Source organism: Anastrepha obliqua, chromosome 5 (genome assembly GCF_027943255.1).
Source record: "Anastrepha obliqua isolate idAnaObli1 chromosome 5, idAnaObli1_1.0, whole genome shotgun sequence".
Classification (NCBI taxonomy): Eukaryota; Metazoa; Arthropoda; class Insecta; order Diptera; family Tephritidae; genus Anastrepha; species Anastrepha obliqua.
In genome coordinates, this window is record NC_072896.1 from 112,190,979 (window position 1) to 112,208,011 (window position 17,033).

The window sequence follows — 17,033 nt, forward strand, 5'->3', positions numbered from 1 at the left end:
TTCTTAGAAATGGAATTATTCTTAGCCATCAAGATGTACGCCGTGCACTGCTTATCACTCCAAATAAGCTTTACAAATTTCTCGCATTTCGTAATTGATTAATGATCGATGATATTTACGCATTTGGGCAACTACAACTGCATTGTAGTCTAATCGGGTAAAATAATACCCAGAAACTCAAGCCTGTACTTACACACGCATACCACCAAATTATCCATGTGTGCATTTGTATTTTGAGAATCAAACCAGAATTACCAATATGCCGATATGTTTATCGAATTAATGCACACAAAGCGGCTGGTTGTAAGGACATTTTATTTATAATTTTGCTATTGTTAAAATAACTAACAATTCGATAGGCTAATTGCAATTATAAATATGTATTTAGTTGATAGGTGAATTTCAAGTAAGAATTTAACAAAGTGGATATGTACGAATGCAGTTTTGTTTGTTTGTGCGCATGTATGTGGTCGTATGTGTGTGTGTTGGTGGAGAGAAGCTTAGCAGTATTGCCCGAATTACTTAGTTGAGTGAATATGGAATTTTCCCAATAATAGTAGCTGTATGTACGAGCATATGTACATATGTAAATCACAAATAAATAACGATGTTTAAAACTTTAAAGCAATGGGTTACCTCAAGTACCTCAAAATTCGACAATATTACAATTCGTAAGTAGGTGTTTAGTATGCTGAGTGTACCATTTGTATGTAAGTATGTATTGCAGCTCAGTGTGCTTATGTGCAATTAGCAAATTACATAATTACATTTATATGATTTGAAGATATAATACAAAGAATTCATTCAAGTTAATGGCCAATTTAAGTAATTGTGTGCTTCAATATAATTTATTAAAATTTTAAATTTTTGAGCTTTCGAATTTTTGATTTTGAGTTCCTTGATTTGAATTAATTTTGAATTTTAAATTTTATATTTTCATTTTGCTCTTTACGCCTGCGCATATGCTTCGTTTACGGCTGTGACGCCATACGTATACGCGCTGTAGCTCGCGATTTCGTGTGTATTTCAGCGGTGCGTAGCGTGATGCCGAAAATATCCTCGTGGTAGCGATTCGCGTCCTTTTGGAAGCAATAAAAAAGATGAAAGATAAACACAATTTGCAGAGGTATTAGTATTTTAGTTTGCGGCAATTCAATATTAGCATTTAATATAAAGTAAGAGTCAAGAAGCACAGAAATAAAGGACAACTACAGGGTTTGATTGAAAAGTAATGAGCCTTCCCGCGCGGAGCGTCTGCCATGCGATCAACCGAAACGGCTGGTAGGGGAAAATGATCGTTGGACCTTCCCCTTCCACCAGAAACCAGTCCCAGTTCGCTGGCTACAGCGGTGCAGTCAGCATCGGTCCGCGCGTGAAAGCTGTTTAAAAAGGGTGTTAGGATTTTTCAGTGGCGAAAATGCAGCGATCCTTGGAGCAACGTTACTCGATCTCGAGGCATCGTCCACAAGGAGTTTGTACCTCCAGGAAGCACTATAAACGCGGCATTTTACAAAGAAGTGCTCCTTCGGCTGAAAAACCGCGTCGCCCGTGTTCGGCCCGACCTCGTCAACAATTGGACCCTTCATCACGACAATGCGCCGGCGCACACCGTCTTCCTCTGCACCTCTGCATTGGCCTCTCTACAGCCCAGACCTGTCCCCTCCGGACTTCTTCTTGTTCCCGCGTCTGAAAAGAAAGCTGGGAGGCGTTTCGACACCATCGAGGCGATCCAAAGAACTGTGACAGCCGAATTGAACGCGATTCCGGCGGATGAGTTTAAAAAATGTTTCCTACAGTGGAAGGACCACTACGAGCGGTGTATTGACGCTCAAGGGTATTTTGAAGAATATTAGTTGTATAAGCCAAAAGGTTAAATATAACTGCTTAAAAAAATAAGGCTCATTACTTTTCAATCAAACTCTGTAAGAAAGTAAAGGCATGCGAAAATCAGAAAAGGGAAGACTTAAAAATGAAATCTTAACCGTTGGAAACTTTATCGAATAATAACTAGCTTAATAGATAGCATCACGAGAATCGCACTGGACTGGAGCCCGCGAGGGAGTAGAGGACGCGATCGGCCAAAGATAATTTGGAGCAGGTTGATGTTGAGCGAGCTAGCAGATGCCAAACTCACACATGAAATGGAGCAAAAGCAACAGCCCAGTACGGTGTACGATGGAAGAGTCTTGTCGAGACCCTATGTTTCCGAGCGGAGTGAACAAGGATATAACAAAAGCTAACTTAATTAAGGGACGTAAACGTAGGCGCGATCTTCTTAAAGCAAACTCTAGGGGGCAAGTAGTTCAATTTGTCGACACAATACATCCAATTTCGCTCTCTCAGCATCCTAAAAGTACTTAAAAGTATGGCCATTTAAAGCAGAAGCATTGGGCAATTGTATAACCAATGGCAGTCCTGCCAGATTGACTAATGCTTTACCGCATTAGAAACGTCAGTGGAGGGATACTTTTAGGAAAGCGCGCATAAATGGTTCAGTTGTAGATTCAAAATAACTTTTTAATTATCATAATTAACGAAGCGCTAAACGAACAAAATTAACACTTTTTCCTTGAAATGACCAAATAATGCTAGTGTTTTTCAAACAGAAGTCCTGCAGGCATGTAAAATGCTTGGGGAACGAGGGAGCGAGGAAGATATTAACATCTTTCCCGATAGTCAAGCCGCGAACAAGGCGCCGCTGACGCCATGGTGAAGATCCAAACTAGTCAACTACTATAAGGAGGAGATCAAATCTGTTGAGTGTGCAGGTTACACGTCTCTGATCTGGGTTCCAGAGCATAAAAACATTTTTTTTTTCTTTCCTTGTTCACTCCACTCGGGAGCATAGGGCCTCGACAAGACCCAGTCTTGCGTTGGTTTCGTTAATATATTTGCTTTCTGACAGGGTATGTGATTAGCCTGCCACTACCAATCCTAAGTAGTGGGAATGACCACCTGTCGGTGCTTAGGAACAACGCCTTCTTACTGCTTGAAGCGCCATCTGTGTGTCAAATTTTTCTGGCACAAGGATCACACAGATGGTTGAGGACTTCGCTAAATTTGTTGTATCTGCGCTATTACCGCGGTTGCCTGCTTCCTTCCTGGCGCCACTGATGCAATGTGTAACTGTTTGTTTTTGCTTGTTTTAGCAACCACAATGCAAATAATGCACTGACTATTGTGCGGGATTAAGGATGGAAAGGATAAGGGTGTTGGGGTGTTGCGAGGATCGTGCTTTACGTAGGATTCGAACCCACAACCTCTGGGATGGCAGGCTAATGCACTTAAGCTAGGCTACCGAGGCCGCATAGGAAGCTGTAGGGACCTTTCAGCAGAGAATACTGTTGCGCACTTTCTCTATAAATATCCGGATTTTGCAGCTCGACAACTAAGCTTGCTGGGTGTTCGTTTCTTTGACAACCTGGGGCAGTGCGCCGACCTAAATTCCACCAATCTTCTCCATTACATCAACAGCTCGGGGTGGCTGTAGATATCTGCCTGTTGGAGGACTCATAATGTAATCAAAATGGCACTTTAGTGCTACTTGGGGTGCTACCTACCTACCTTAAACTAACACATTATAAGCCTCTTATCATAGCCGTCCTATTTTATGGCCCAGAAACTTGGACGATGACAACATCCGATGAAGCTCCCTTGACATGTTTGAGAGAAAGATTCTCCAAGTTGGCGACGGCGGCATGCACCCTGGGTGACCAGGAAACATGGCGTCGTTGATTTTTATCTAACGTAGTTTATAAGCGAACTCGGATGCTTTCGGTCGTATCTACACCGTTTTACGCTGGCAAACAACCCTTACTGTCCACGCTGCTCCAACACAATGGAATATGCACAGCGCCTTACCTTCCAATGTGACCGTTTTCGAGACGAGCGTCAAACATTGGAGGTGCTACTTGGACTCCCGTTGCAAGTGAACTATCTGATACCAGCCAAGTGTGCATCAATCAATACCTGGAATGCTGTTAAAACATATTCAGCAAAAATAATGCAGTACTTCCGATAAGCGGAGTGGGCGGCTGAATGGTAGAAACTCTTGAGTAATGAGACACTAACTGTTTGACTCAGGACGATATCAGACGGCATCAAGTCGGTACTAACAAATTCGATATTGCATTCTTCCGATGTTCCGGTTGCCCTACAAACGTGACAGATAGAGACATAAGAAGACGAGCCTATAGCAGAAAGCTGGCTACGAATATGGTGGACCCAGACGTGGCACACTGGGGATTTTTGTACTGAGATGCGGAAAAAAGTATACATACCAAAAAATATTTACATTTTTACTACTAACGAGGTTGTATATATTTGTGTATGAAAAGAACATGTTTAAAAACATTATTTTTTAAAACTATTTTTAAATAAAATAATGTTTTTTAAAATTCATAAATTTTATTTTTAAGAATATATGGAAAGAACATGATTTAAAATTATGTTTAAAAACTGTTTTAAAAAAATGTTGAAAATCAATGTTTTTTCCATATAGAAATATATACTACTGCGTTATTTGTAAAAATATGAACATTTTTATATGGACTGCCGACAAGTGAATAAATAATGAACAAATATTTATTTTTAATGATGTCATACATACACAAATTATACACATTACATATTCATATAAAACATAATTTTTTGCAAATTTTATTCTTGTAAAAGCGCAATTACTTCCTTGCTTAAATCACTGTGCTTTTTCTTATTGAAAGAAGGTGTCAAATGTGATATCAACGGGTCTGATGTCACCATCATTCGGTGCATGATGTCTTGATTCGTGGCAATTCTGCTGCATTTTCTGGAGTGTCTGAGTCTATACTTTTTGTAGTCTTTGTTTCGACATTCCTGAGCCTCTTCAGACAATATACCCACAGGGAAAATACAATTTTCCATTATATCCTTACCGTGTATGAGAATTTTATGGAGAGTAGTTGGCATATTGTACCATTCATACAAAGTAACAAACTTTTTTGCTGTCTCCATACAAAAATCTCCAAATTTTGTTGGGTTCACTGGCTCACGTATGGTTATGGCTTCAAGAATAACAGCAAATCTTTTAATTAAATCTTCGTCCAAACCTGTTATTTCAGAAACTAAGGTTGGATTGGCAAAGAATCTTCGTGACGTGTTTCCGGAATTTGTTGTGCCGGATCCTTGCTTGACAGTATCAACCTGTATCCCAATTTTATCTTTTAGCTCTCGTTTTATCAATTGTTTTCTGGCTTTTTTTATTGGGCGAGTATGTGAGTCGACTCGTCCTCGTTTAAATTCCATATTATAGGCTACATGCAGAAGACACTCCATCAGCTTGATACGAGCATGGAGAGGTGACATGCCGAATTTCAGTGCTTCTTCATTTACGGGCCTGGATTGAACTTCTTCAATTTTATTCATTTTTGAGGTTGTTGCTCCACAAATAAAACAAGAAGATGCTGCTAATGTTTCTGTCACAAACTGCGCTGTTTTACCGTCGATCATCGAAAAATATAATTGATGTTTTACTTTAAATTCACGATTATTTACTGTGACTTCGGTTTCTCTGAAAAAAAAATTATTGCCGCAGATTTTTTTTTTTTTTTTTTTTGTTGCCCTGTGTTATCACTGCCAAAAAAAGGCAGTGGCGCCTGGTGGCACCTGCAATTGATTAAAACTGAAAGAGACGCTATTGAGGAACACGTTGATACTAGTTTCTGACCGTAGGTAAATGTAGCTCAACTTGCAGATCCAAGAATATGAAGGAATATGATTTTTTTTTTTGTTTTTGTAAAATTAATTATAAATAGATAATCAAATGCTTCACAGCCTTTGTTCTTCCGGCTAAAATATATAAAAATATCGTACCCTAAATGAAAAATAAAAAATTCGAAGTCGGCTCAAGCAAAAGGAAAAAAAACCACCTTGGGCTTTGAAGTTTTTTCTTAGTCAGTTCAATACTATAAAACAATTATACTTTTCACATATCTATAATAAAAAAACTATAAGTCGGAATTTAGTAATTCTTTTTGATTTTATTGTTGGTTCTATTCTGGAATTTAGAAATACCATTAAATATTGCGTAGGTGGTATGTTGGAAATTTGACTTTTTTCCGCAAAATCCCCAGTGTGCGTGGTTGAATAGAACTAGTCCACTTCATGGACGACGCCTGGGCCCTTTCAAAGTAAAGCAAAAAGTAGTTCCGGGTATGGAGTCTCCCGAAGAGGAGGAGGCCACACCACTCAACGCAGTAGACAACGGACTCTGGAAGTGCGAAAGCATTTTAAACCCTACATCACCCACCAAAAACAAAAACAAAGGCATTGTGCAGCGATTAAAGATGAAACTCCGCTGGTTAGGTCTTGTTATCTAAATAGATACAAAGGCCCTGCCTGTAAAAGCATTATTGCGGTATAAGCTGGTGGTAAAGAGGAAAGCGGAAGGCTTTCCAAAGATCGGGTGCAGAAAAACTTGACCTTACTTGGAGTGTCCAACTCACCCGGTAATGCCAAGAAAGAAACGACCGACGCGCAATGAGAGTTATGGCTTTTAACATCAGACACATGGACGAAAATTTAGTTTTTGTGGAAGTCTTTAAAAAGAGAAGCACAGAGCATTAAGCAATTTATTAGGTGGGTAACTAAGTTCGCTGTTTGTCAATAGATGCCAGCAGCAGTGTGTGCCAGTCGATGCTAACATAACCTAAACGTCATAAACCAAGCTTAGACATATGGTAAGCAAACTACTTCGACACATTAGTGATTTTGTTTTGGTTTCATATACTTTTGGTCCGATTTTGTGCCGAATAATCGTCATTTGCGGGCAGTGTTGATTTTCCTCTTTCATTCGAAAAAACCGGCGACTGTAGCGCATCGAGAGCTACAAAAGGTTTATGGAAATGCTGCTTTAAGTGAAACAACGTGCCGAGATTGGTTTCGTCGCTTCAAAGACAGTGGTTTTAATGTTGACGACCGTCCGCGTGAAGGAAGGCCAAAAACCTTCGAAGACGCTGAACTGGAGGTATTGCTCAATGAGGATCCGTGTCAAGAAGAGCTTGCTTCAGTATTAGGAGTTACCCGCCAATCCATTTCCAGGCGATTGCATGCTTTGGGAATGATTCAGAAACAGGGGACTTGGGTTCCTTATGAGTTAAAACCAAAGGATATTGAGCGTCGTTTTTTCGCTTGTGAAAAACTGCTCCAGCTTCAAAAAAGTAAGGGTTTTCTTCATCGCATCGTGACGGGTGATGGAAAATCGATTCATTACAGCAATCCAAGGAAAGCCAAGGAAAAGAAAGTCATGGGGACTGCCCGGTCATGCTTCTACGACGTCGTCTCGGCCGAATATTCACGCTGCGAAGGTTATCTTATGTATTTAGTGAGACCAAGTTGGTGTTATTTTTTATAAACTGTTAAAACCAAGCGAAATCATCACTGGGGCCGCAATACGCAGAGAGGCATGAGAAAGTGATTCTACAGCATGACAATGCTCGACCTCACGTTGCCAAATCCGTTAAAACCTGCCTGCAAACACTGAAATTAGAAATCCTACCCTACCCGCCATATTCTCCAGGTATTGCGCCCTCCGATTATCACCTGTGCCGATCGATGGCACTTGGTCTAGCTGACCAGCAGTTCCACAGTTCCATTCATATGAAGGCATCAAAAAATGGCTTGATCCGTGGATAACCTCAAAAGATGAACAATTTTACCGCGACGGTATACGAGATTTACCAGAAAGATGGAAAAAAGTAGTAGCCAGCGATGGGCAATACTTTCACTGATTCACTTGTAACCAGTTTTTCAGAGTAAAGTTATATTTTCAGTTCTATGAAAAGACGATTTAACACACTCGTACTGCAGCATTCATCAACTCATCATATCTCAGTTTTATCCACATTTATCTTTCTGCACATTTCCTGCACCTACCGATTTTTATAAACTTTTGAAGGGAGCAGAAACTTTACACCAACGCAAATGTTTGCACAAAATGTAAAAACTTCGCTTACTCTTGACATACCGAGGTTGAGCAGTACTTCAGTGCACAACTGCAAAAGAAGAATTCCAAAATAGTGGCAGGTGTACACGTGCGTATGTATTTTAAAGCAAACAAATGTGTGAATTCACGCACATCAGTCAACGGAATTTGCAACCATTTAAAACATAAAGAATCGTGTTTTCCACAGAAAGAGGGAGAGAACTGACATGCAATGCAAACACATTTCAATCTGCACTCGCCACACTCGCTCATTCACTCACCCACTCACGCGCTCACACACAAACAACCCCATGCATGTACAGCCTGGCATGCCTTTTTGCTTACATGACACATTGACGCCCTGCATTCTTGTAAGCATTTCACATGCACGTGCCTGCATGCATACTTGCAGTTGCTTTTGACTTACCCGCAATGTTAGCATAAATGTCTCAACTTCCGTTTCGGTTTTTTGTTCTTTTCCGGCAATGCATTTCCTGCAAAGAAAAACAGCAAAGAAAAATATGTTTTGTGAGAATTGCGAAGGTGAAAATACATGTGAAAGGTGTGAATGCAACAATTTTATGCAAGTATTTGTGTATGCATGTATGTATGTGTGAGTGTATGCAGCCTTAATAGCTGACAAGTTATTCGCTTGAAAAAATCAAGCATTCTTTACTCTTAGTTGAGGTGACGCACGCACGGAAGGTGGCAACGATTTTACCAACAATGCTGTCAGTTAGTTGGTTGCCACAAAGAGGTTGGCAACTCTATGCTAAGTTGTTGAACGCCACTTGATATGTTTACTGTAACCAAGTTGATGAGTTTTGTAAATACACTCTTACAGTTCTGGCATACCTTTCCGACATACCTACTTACATATAACCTTGCAAAGTTGGTTAGACAGTGGCGTGCCTTGAAATAATGGCTCTCTTAAATAAAATTGTTTAGCAACAGAGCTTTGCAAATTTGTTTAAGATTGTACAACGATTAGTTTCTCATATTTTTGTACAAAAATTAATTAAATAAAAAATGTTGGAAGTACTTAGTTTGGCAGATTCGCAGAAAAAAGTACCGTTAATTTTGTGTTTGTTCGTATGCATTGCCTACTCAATAATTACACTCAGTTTCGTGGGAAATTTCGTTTGTTAACAATGAACTGGGGAGCTAAGGAAAGTTGCATTGCAGTGATTGCATTAAAAAAGCGTAGTAAAGAGGCAAGTGAGATTTACGAATTGCTGAAAGAACTTAATATACGCCTGAGGTGACACACAGCAAAGGAAGTGGTCGTCCTCACGTGGTTCGACACAGTGCAACCATAAAGCGTTCGGGAAAAAATTCGCAGAAATCTTTAAAAAAAAAAAAATATATAAATAATTGGCGCGTACACTTCTGTTAGGTGTTTGGCCGAGCTCCTCCTCCTATTTGTGGTGTGCGCCTTGGTGTTGTTCCACAAATGGAGGGACCTACAGTTTCAAGCCGACTCCGAACGGCAAATATTTTTATGAGGAGCTTTTTCATGGCAGAAATACACTCGGTGGTTTGCCATTGCCTGTCGAAAGGGGCGACCGCTATTAGAAAAATGATTTTATTAATTTTGCTTTCACCGAGATTCGAACCAACGACCTCTCAGTGAATTCCGAATGGTGATCACGCACCAACCCATTCGGCTACGGCGGCCGAAATCTTTTAGAAAGCAGAAAATCATGTCCAGGGAAATGAATATATCGACTCATCAGAGAGGATCTCCACATGAAAGGCTTCCGTCGTTCAACAGGTCATCTTTTGACAACGCGCTTGAAGAAAATTAGGATCGACACATGCAGGCAGCGTCTTCGGTGGCACTCGGTCAACGGCCATGAAAATATTCTTTTCACAGATGAGAAAATTTTCGCTGGCGAAGAAATTTTTAATAAGCAAAACGACAAAATCTATGCTAAGACTTCTAAAAACGTAAAAAATGTTGTTCCAAGAGCTCAGCGTGGCCCCCATTCAACCTCCGTAATGGCTTGGTGGGGAGTGTCTTGTACCGGCGTTACATCTCTTCATTTCTGCGAAAAAGGGGTTAAGACCGCAGGGTGTACTAGAGGGATGTTTTATAAGGCGTACAGTTTGTGGTCACAATTGGAGAACATGGCCTGTCAATGTGTTCCCTCACAAATATTTGGAGAGTCTCAAACAATATTTAGTTCGAGCAGCGTCGTCAATATCCATGGAAACCGTGCGTGCTGCAATAACTGAATGGCCTAATCGTTTGAAGGCTTGTGCAAAAGCAAATTTTGACCATTTCGATTGAAAATAATTTTTTTTTTTTTTATTTTTATATTAGAACACCGCGCCAGATGAATGGGTTAGTACGAGACTATCATTCGGAATTCAGAGTGAACGTAGGTTCGAACCACAAAAATTAAGAAAAACATTTTTCTAATAGCGGTCGCCCCTCGACAGACAATGGCAAACCACCGAGTGTATTTCTGCCATGAAAAAGCTCCTCATAAAAATATCTGCCGTTCGGAGTAGGCTTGAAACTACAGGTCCCTCCATTTTGTGGAACAACATCAAGGCGCACGCCACAAATAGGAGGAGGAGCTCGGCCAAACACCCAAAAAGGGTATACGCGCCAATTAATATAAATATAGGGTTATTCAATAGGTGCGCTTCAACTTTTTTCCGATAGGGAGGGCGAACGACGCAATATTTTTAATTTTTCGCTTGTCATTTGTAAACTTCATTAGTATACATTTCATCATGGAACGCTACACACTTGAGCAACGATTGCAAATCGTGCAAATTTTTTATGAAAATAATCGTTCTGTTGCTGCTACTTTAAGAGCATTACGGCCATTTTACGGTCCATTTAACAAGCCGTCCCGTTTTGGGGTTATGTGAAGTCATTGGTCTACAGTAACAAGCCGGCGACGATTTGTGAGCTCAGAGCCAATATTGAACGCGAAATTGCTGGAATTTCGGCCGATTTATGCAAAAGAGTGGTCGAAAATTGGGTTCAACGATTGGACTTCGTAAAACGTGCACGCGGTGGTCATGCAAAAGAAATCGAATTTCATACTTAAATGTATATGTTCAAACTCGACAATAAAAAAAAATTAGTTAAAAAAGTCAAACCGTTTGTGTTTTATTCAAAAAAGTTCAAAAGTTGAAGCGCTCTTACTGAAAAACCCTATATATATATTAGAACACCGAGTTGAGATACCTGGGCTATGTCGATGACATTTGCTTACTGTCACCCAAGCTTTCTGATATTAAGGCTATGACAACGTCCGTGCAACAGCAACTTCATTCCACTGGACTTAAAATCAACGTCAATAAAACTAAAGACTTGTCTCTCAACAGTATCACCTCTAAGTCATTGGACGTCAATGAGCAGCAGTTAAAACGCGTGGAGAAGCTCTGCTACCCCGGGAGTATTGTCGACGCAAGTGGAGGCTCTGACATAAATGTTGAGCAAAGAGTACGCAAAGCGAAGTCTGCATTGGGCATTCTCGCACCTCTATGGCAGAACACCACATAAGTGTATTTACCAAGCTAAAAATATTCAATGCGTGCGTGGAATCTGTGCTGCTGTATGGGTGCACTACTCGTACTTGGAAGTATACAGTGACAATCACTAAACGCCTTTCACACTGCCTTCAACGCATAGTACGATTCCCATGGCAGCCGGTTCTACGTTACCGGAATGACTCGGGGTTTTCCAGACCAAGGGCTGCCGCGCCAGTAAACTAGCCCTGCCTAGTGCACCGTATTCCACGCGTACTACGAATTCGCTGGCCCGCAACTCCGAGTTGCCGAGGATTACCAAACAGGTCGAGATTGCCTGTGAAGTGCAGAGAAGGAAATATCAATGGATTGGTCACAGACTTCGAAAAGACGACAACAACTTGGCTAAACAAGCGTTAAGGTGGAACCCGTTCTAACAAGCAGGACGTTCAGTTGGAAGACCTCATACAACCTGGCGAAGAACTCAACCGATATTGCAACTCTTGGCTTCTCATGGGGTGATCTGAGGAACAAAGCGTAAAACCGTACTCACTGGAGATCTGGAATCGTTAGCGCCCTATGCTCCACAAGTCAAGTAGTTAAAAGAAGTAGTTAAAAGAAATATATTAGAAATTAACGGGGAAATATTAATTGACTTAGTGAAAAATTATCCGTGTTTTTATGACGAAACGCAAGTGTTGTCTACGTGAATTTACTCTGATGAGCAAACTCGCACTGTGGTCGAGATATTTCTAATCGATTTTGCCGACCAATTTAGCTTCAACCTGAAAACAACTATATGTCAGAAAATACCGGTAATGTTTAAATAAAACAAAACAGAGTTAAATTTCAGCAAAAATTTTTTGTAACTCCTTCAAAATATGACCTGTCTGAAGCAACACACATGTGCCACCGTTTAACCCAGTCCTCCATGCACCCCTGGTAGGCCAACGAAGGGATGACCTTCGTCCCTTTCTCTTTTATCTCCTCTATCGACTGAAATCTCCATCCACGAAGTGGTAACTTCAACTTGGGAAACAAAAAGAAGTCGCACGGGGCCATATCAGGTGAATACGGTGTTTGCTCGATGGTATTTACTTGGTGTTTGGTCAAATAATCCAGCACAATTTGGGCTCGGTGCGATGTCGCGTTATCATCATGCACAATCCAAGAACTGTTTGCCCACATTTCCGGCCGTTTGCGACGTACAGCATCTCTCAAACGCTACTCATGGTGCACTACGCCTTGGCAATCGAAGAAAACAGTCAACATCACTTTCCCGGTACTTTTTTATCATAGTATACACTTCGCTAACAGTTAAAAATATTTCATTGAGCCAACTCCATTAAGGATTTAAGGCAGAAGCAGGTGTTCCACAAGCATATTGATTTTCTGGAGCAAACAATGCATCCAATTTTTGTTTTTGGGATTCTAGAAATAGCAAGTTGCAGTCCCCACAAACAACTTATTTAAAGGCAATACAAAGCATTAGAATAAATTGGCTACTTAATATAGAAAATAGCTTTGCTTTAGCGGCACAGCAAACCGGGTAAACAATAAAGTTTCAAACTTTGAAAAAGGCCGACGGTTTTCTATTTGTACACCCAAGGCAAAAAGTACGCTTTAACTTTTCAGCCAACTAAATTTAAGTTCTGGGTGCTATTGCAACTCAGCATAAATTTCATACTATTTTCAAAAGTTTCTTTCCCTCATTCCGCAACCGCAGAACTGAAACCAAAAAAATAGCCAAAAACTCACATATTTCTGTTTGTGTTTCCAAGTGTTTGCGAAAGCTAAATAAAGTCCATTTCCTACACACACGACGGCGCTCAATTTGTCGCCCTTCCTTGCTGCCACTCACCTGATGGTCTGGTAGACATGTTCGGCCATTGTGACGTCGCCACAAACATAAATGTGACCTTGCTCCTCCACAATCAACTTGTACAGTGAATCGAATTCCTTTTCAATCAGGTCCTGAACGTAAGCCTGCAAAGGAAAAAGGAAACGACACAGAATTCAATATTGCATTGCGATAGACGTCAGCAGGCAAAAGTGGACGCGCAATAAAATAAAACGGAAATATGTACGGTGAAAATAAATACATAAAAGGAAACTTATTTACGACCAAGGACATGCCGCAAAATGGCTGTGTAAGTGAAGAAAAACATTTACTAAATTCAGAAAAAAGATCATTTTTGCGGCTCACCTTCGGTATGTTGGGCTCACGTGATAGCGCTAAGAAGACGCGGTCCAATATTTTGTCACGCGCCAGCTGCAACTTCTCGTCCGCATACAGATCTACATCGCGATTGCGACAGCCGAAGAAAAGCCACACTTTGGGCAGTGGTGCATCCGCGTTCATCTCGCGCAACATCTCGAATTCCTGCCAGAACGAACGAAAAGGCGCAATGCCCGTGCCTGGGCCAATCAACACAATCGGACGTGCATGCTCGGTGGGTAAATGGAAACTGGGCGCGCTGCGTACAAACATATGCACGTCAGCGCCCTCTTGCAGACCGGCCAGATAATTAGAACAGACGCCATAACGTTGATCACCATTGCCATCCTCAGACCGATAGCGCACAATGGCCACTGTCAGATGTATTTCGTTATTGACTTTGCGCGGCGAAGAGGAGATCGAGTAGAAGCGCGCCTGCAGCGGCATTAAATTGACCAATACCAGCGTGGCGGGTGGCTTGCAGGAGGGGAACTCTTCCAGCACTTCCAGCAAATGTGGTAGACGCCAGTGGCGCCAATCCTCATAGGCAGATGAGTCATTTGCCAGCAATTGCAGTCGCTCTTTGTCTTGATTGTCATCACAGAATCCAGAGAGTAATGTGAGCATTTGACGCGTTGGGGGCGTGGTTACATCGAAGAAGCGCATTAATAGATTGCGCATGGAATCCGGTGGTACTTTGTCGTGTGACTCCCACAACTTGAAAATGCCATTCGAGGTATGCTTCTCTTTGAGCAGCTGCAATTGCAGCACTTCATCCACATCTTCTACACCTATCAGACGCTTCAAGATGCCATCAACAACGTCTGCGCTATTGGCGGGAAATATGCCAACGTGATCGCCTGGCTCATACTCCAAGCCGGGAGCGTTGATCTTCAAAAGTATTGTAGTTTTTTCACCATTGCCAATATTGGTGAGATTAAATGGCGCTTCTTTGATTTGACAACAATAAACTTTTTTATTGTGAAATTTCGATAGCAACTCTTCCAGTATGCCACGCGTCTTTGAGGGTACCAGTCGTACTGTGTTCACCGTGAGAGACTCATTCTGTAAAGCCAACGAGGCATCCGATAGACTTTCATCTGGATCCAAGCAGAAAGTTTCGCAAGCAAGCTGCAAGTGGTAAGAGAGAGGGCAGTTGTAAAAAGTCAACTGCGTTTTTATAGGGGTAAAATGGTGGCGAGACCTACCTTAAATACCTCAGGCGCCCATTTGCGGAAAGACTGTTCTTGTCCGCACATTTCATCACCATAAGCGATCTTTAGTAGCCGCTCACCGCCCAACTCGCCGAGTATATTGTCGACATACTGGCCAAAGGCGCAAAAGTTGGGATAGGCAGAGGAACCCAAAGCGAAGACGGCGAATCTGGAAAACAAACACAAAAAATGCATAAAGAATATGGATTTAAAAGCAGATGTACGGCAATTGAAAGGTGCCATTTATCTTTAACGCCAAAATGAACATTCGGAACAGACGCCGAACACAGGGGTATAACTGGGAACAAAGTAGAGATTGCATTGGTTAGAGAGTTATTAAGAGGTCCTGAGCCCTTCCTTGCTATGGGATGGTGCACTAAATGGGAAACTTAGAAGTGAAGAACCAAGGCTAAGAGACGCTGGCTGGCACCAAATTATAAGGCTACGCCAGGCGAGTCCAAGCAAGTCTTTACTGGAGGGGTATAAACAAATTCATAACCCTCCCCGAGGATGAGAGATCTCGTACAGACACAGCCAGAACAAAGGCCCATATGCTCAGCCCAACACAGCCCTAGATAAGCTTTCTAAACAAACTGGGGCTGGATGAGGTGCCGTGATGAGTAGATGGTACAAAAGACCAGTAGGTGGCAGTGCAAACCTTAATTTCACCGATTCCTTTCTGGTAGTATGAAAGTTAAATAAGAGGCACACTCTGGTTGAAAAATCGTTGAAACTCTGATGAATTCATTTAAATCGTGGAATCGAATCGGCAACACTTATTTCATTGCCAAGGAACAGGAGATTAGCTAGGCAGCAGTTTGCAAGTATTTTTGTAAGATCAAGAAGAAGCGTGTAGTGTGAATGCTTTATAGTCTTTGGACCGAATTAACGCCTGCAGTACTCTGCTAATCCACATTTGATTTTCACCCATGCCTAAACTACTTAAATCTTTTTAATCCTGGTAACTTATCGCTCTAATGACGCATTTTGCAAATTTCCTAGGTCTTCGAAGAAATAATCGCCAAGATATTTGACACGGCTTCTTTGAAGTGTAGGACAATAACAGAGGAGGTGTTGTACCGACTCAATTTCCTCTTCATCCCCGCAACTCTTCACAGAAGTCATTGTGAGATACACCCAATCTACTGGCTAGGGTGCCGATGGTGCAGTGGCACGTTATAACACCTTTGTTTGTTTGTTTGTCTGTTAACAGTAATAGAAGCCCCACCAGTGTAAGGCATATCATCGGTCATCTTCGTCTAGCTCATCTAAAGGTAGGCCCAGGAAACATGCTGTTTCGACAGGTTCGGTCCAGAGGGAGAGGGATGTTGGATGAGTCGGTTTTAGAGGGCATGTGAAAAGGTGGTTGGTATGTCGGGGTCGATTATGGATAAGTAGAAGTTTAACCTGCTACAATATCCTGAACATAATTATGCCAGTGCTACACGTATCTCACAAGGAAGCTGGAGCTCTTCATCTGCTATAGGTGGGGGTTGGACTCCGATTACGGCATTCACAGGACGGAAGCTTAAGAAGGTGGTGACGGTCTCCGATGAATGTCGTTTATTGACTGTCTAAACACTGTCAGGTGTCTCATTAGATTACGGATTGGATTTCGTCGCCGTAGTTTAACCTCTTAAGCCCGTCTCCTGACGTGCCTGGGAGGCGGCTCAGGCACAAGCAGGTGTCTGCAGGGGTAAAACCTGCGGTAACATCCTAGCAGGAACTGCTTGCTGAGCAGTTTGTTATGCTCCATTACTGGGAGTATTTGTGCCTCTTTGTGAAGGTGTTCAACAGGGGACATCAGGAGGCAACTGGTCGCTGTCCGAATGGCAGTATTTTGGCATGTGTGTAGCTTTATCCACTGCGTGTTACTAGTTCCAGGCGACCAGACAGTCGCAGCATAGTTCAGAACTGGCCGACCAATTGCCGTAAATGTCGATAGCAAGAGTTCTTTGTCTTTACCCCAAGTGCTTCGGGCAAGTAATTTGAGTACCTTGTTGCGATTTTGGACTTTAGTGGCAATTGCGTCCTTTGAGGACGCTGGTGGTAGATCAGTTGAATCCAAGCAGACATTTGGCCAAAGCGAATTGGGAATCTTGCAGTTGGTAGTCAGAGGTCACCTCCTATTGGTTTCCGCGATTACACT

The 17,033-nt window shown here is 41.8% G+C and overlaps 1 protein-coding gene across 1 annotated transcript in view; it reads right to left on the reverse strand.

Annotated features, from left to right (window-relative positions):
• Positions 1-300: 300 nt before the first annotated feature.
• LOC129247071 (nitric oxide synthase-like) overlaps positions 301-17,033 on the reverse strand; it is a 256,053-nt gene continuing 239,320 nt past the window's right edge. The window contains exons 15-19 of the mRNA XM_054885967.1: positions 14,879-15,053; positions 13,659-14,801; positions 13,314-13,438; positions 8,388-8,454; positions 301-1,079 (exon numbers count right to left, since the gene is read on the reverse strand). Of these exons, the coding sequence (XP_054741942.1) occupies positions 972-1,079; positions 8,388-8,454; positions 13,314-13,438; positions 13,659-14,801; positions 14,879-15,053 (1,618 nt within the window). The 3' untranslated portion in view covers positions 301-971. The remainder of the gene's footprint in view (positions 1,080-8,387; positions 8,455-13,313; positions 13,439-13,658; positions 14,802-14,878; positions 15,054-17,033) is intronic.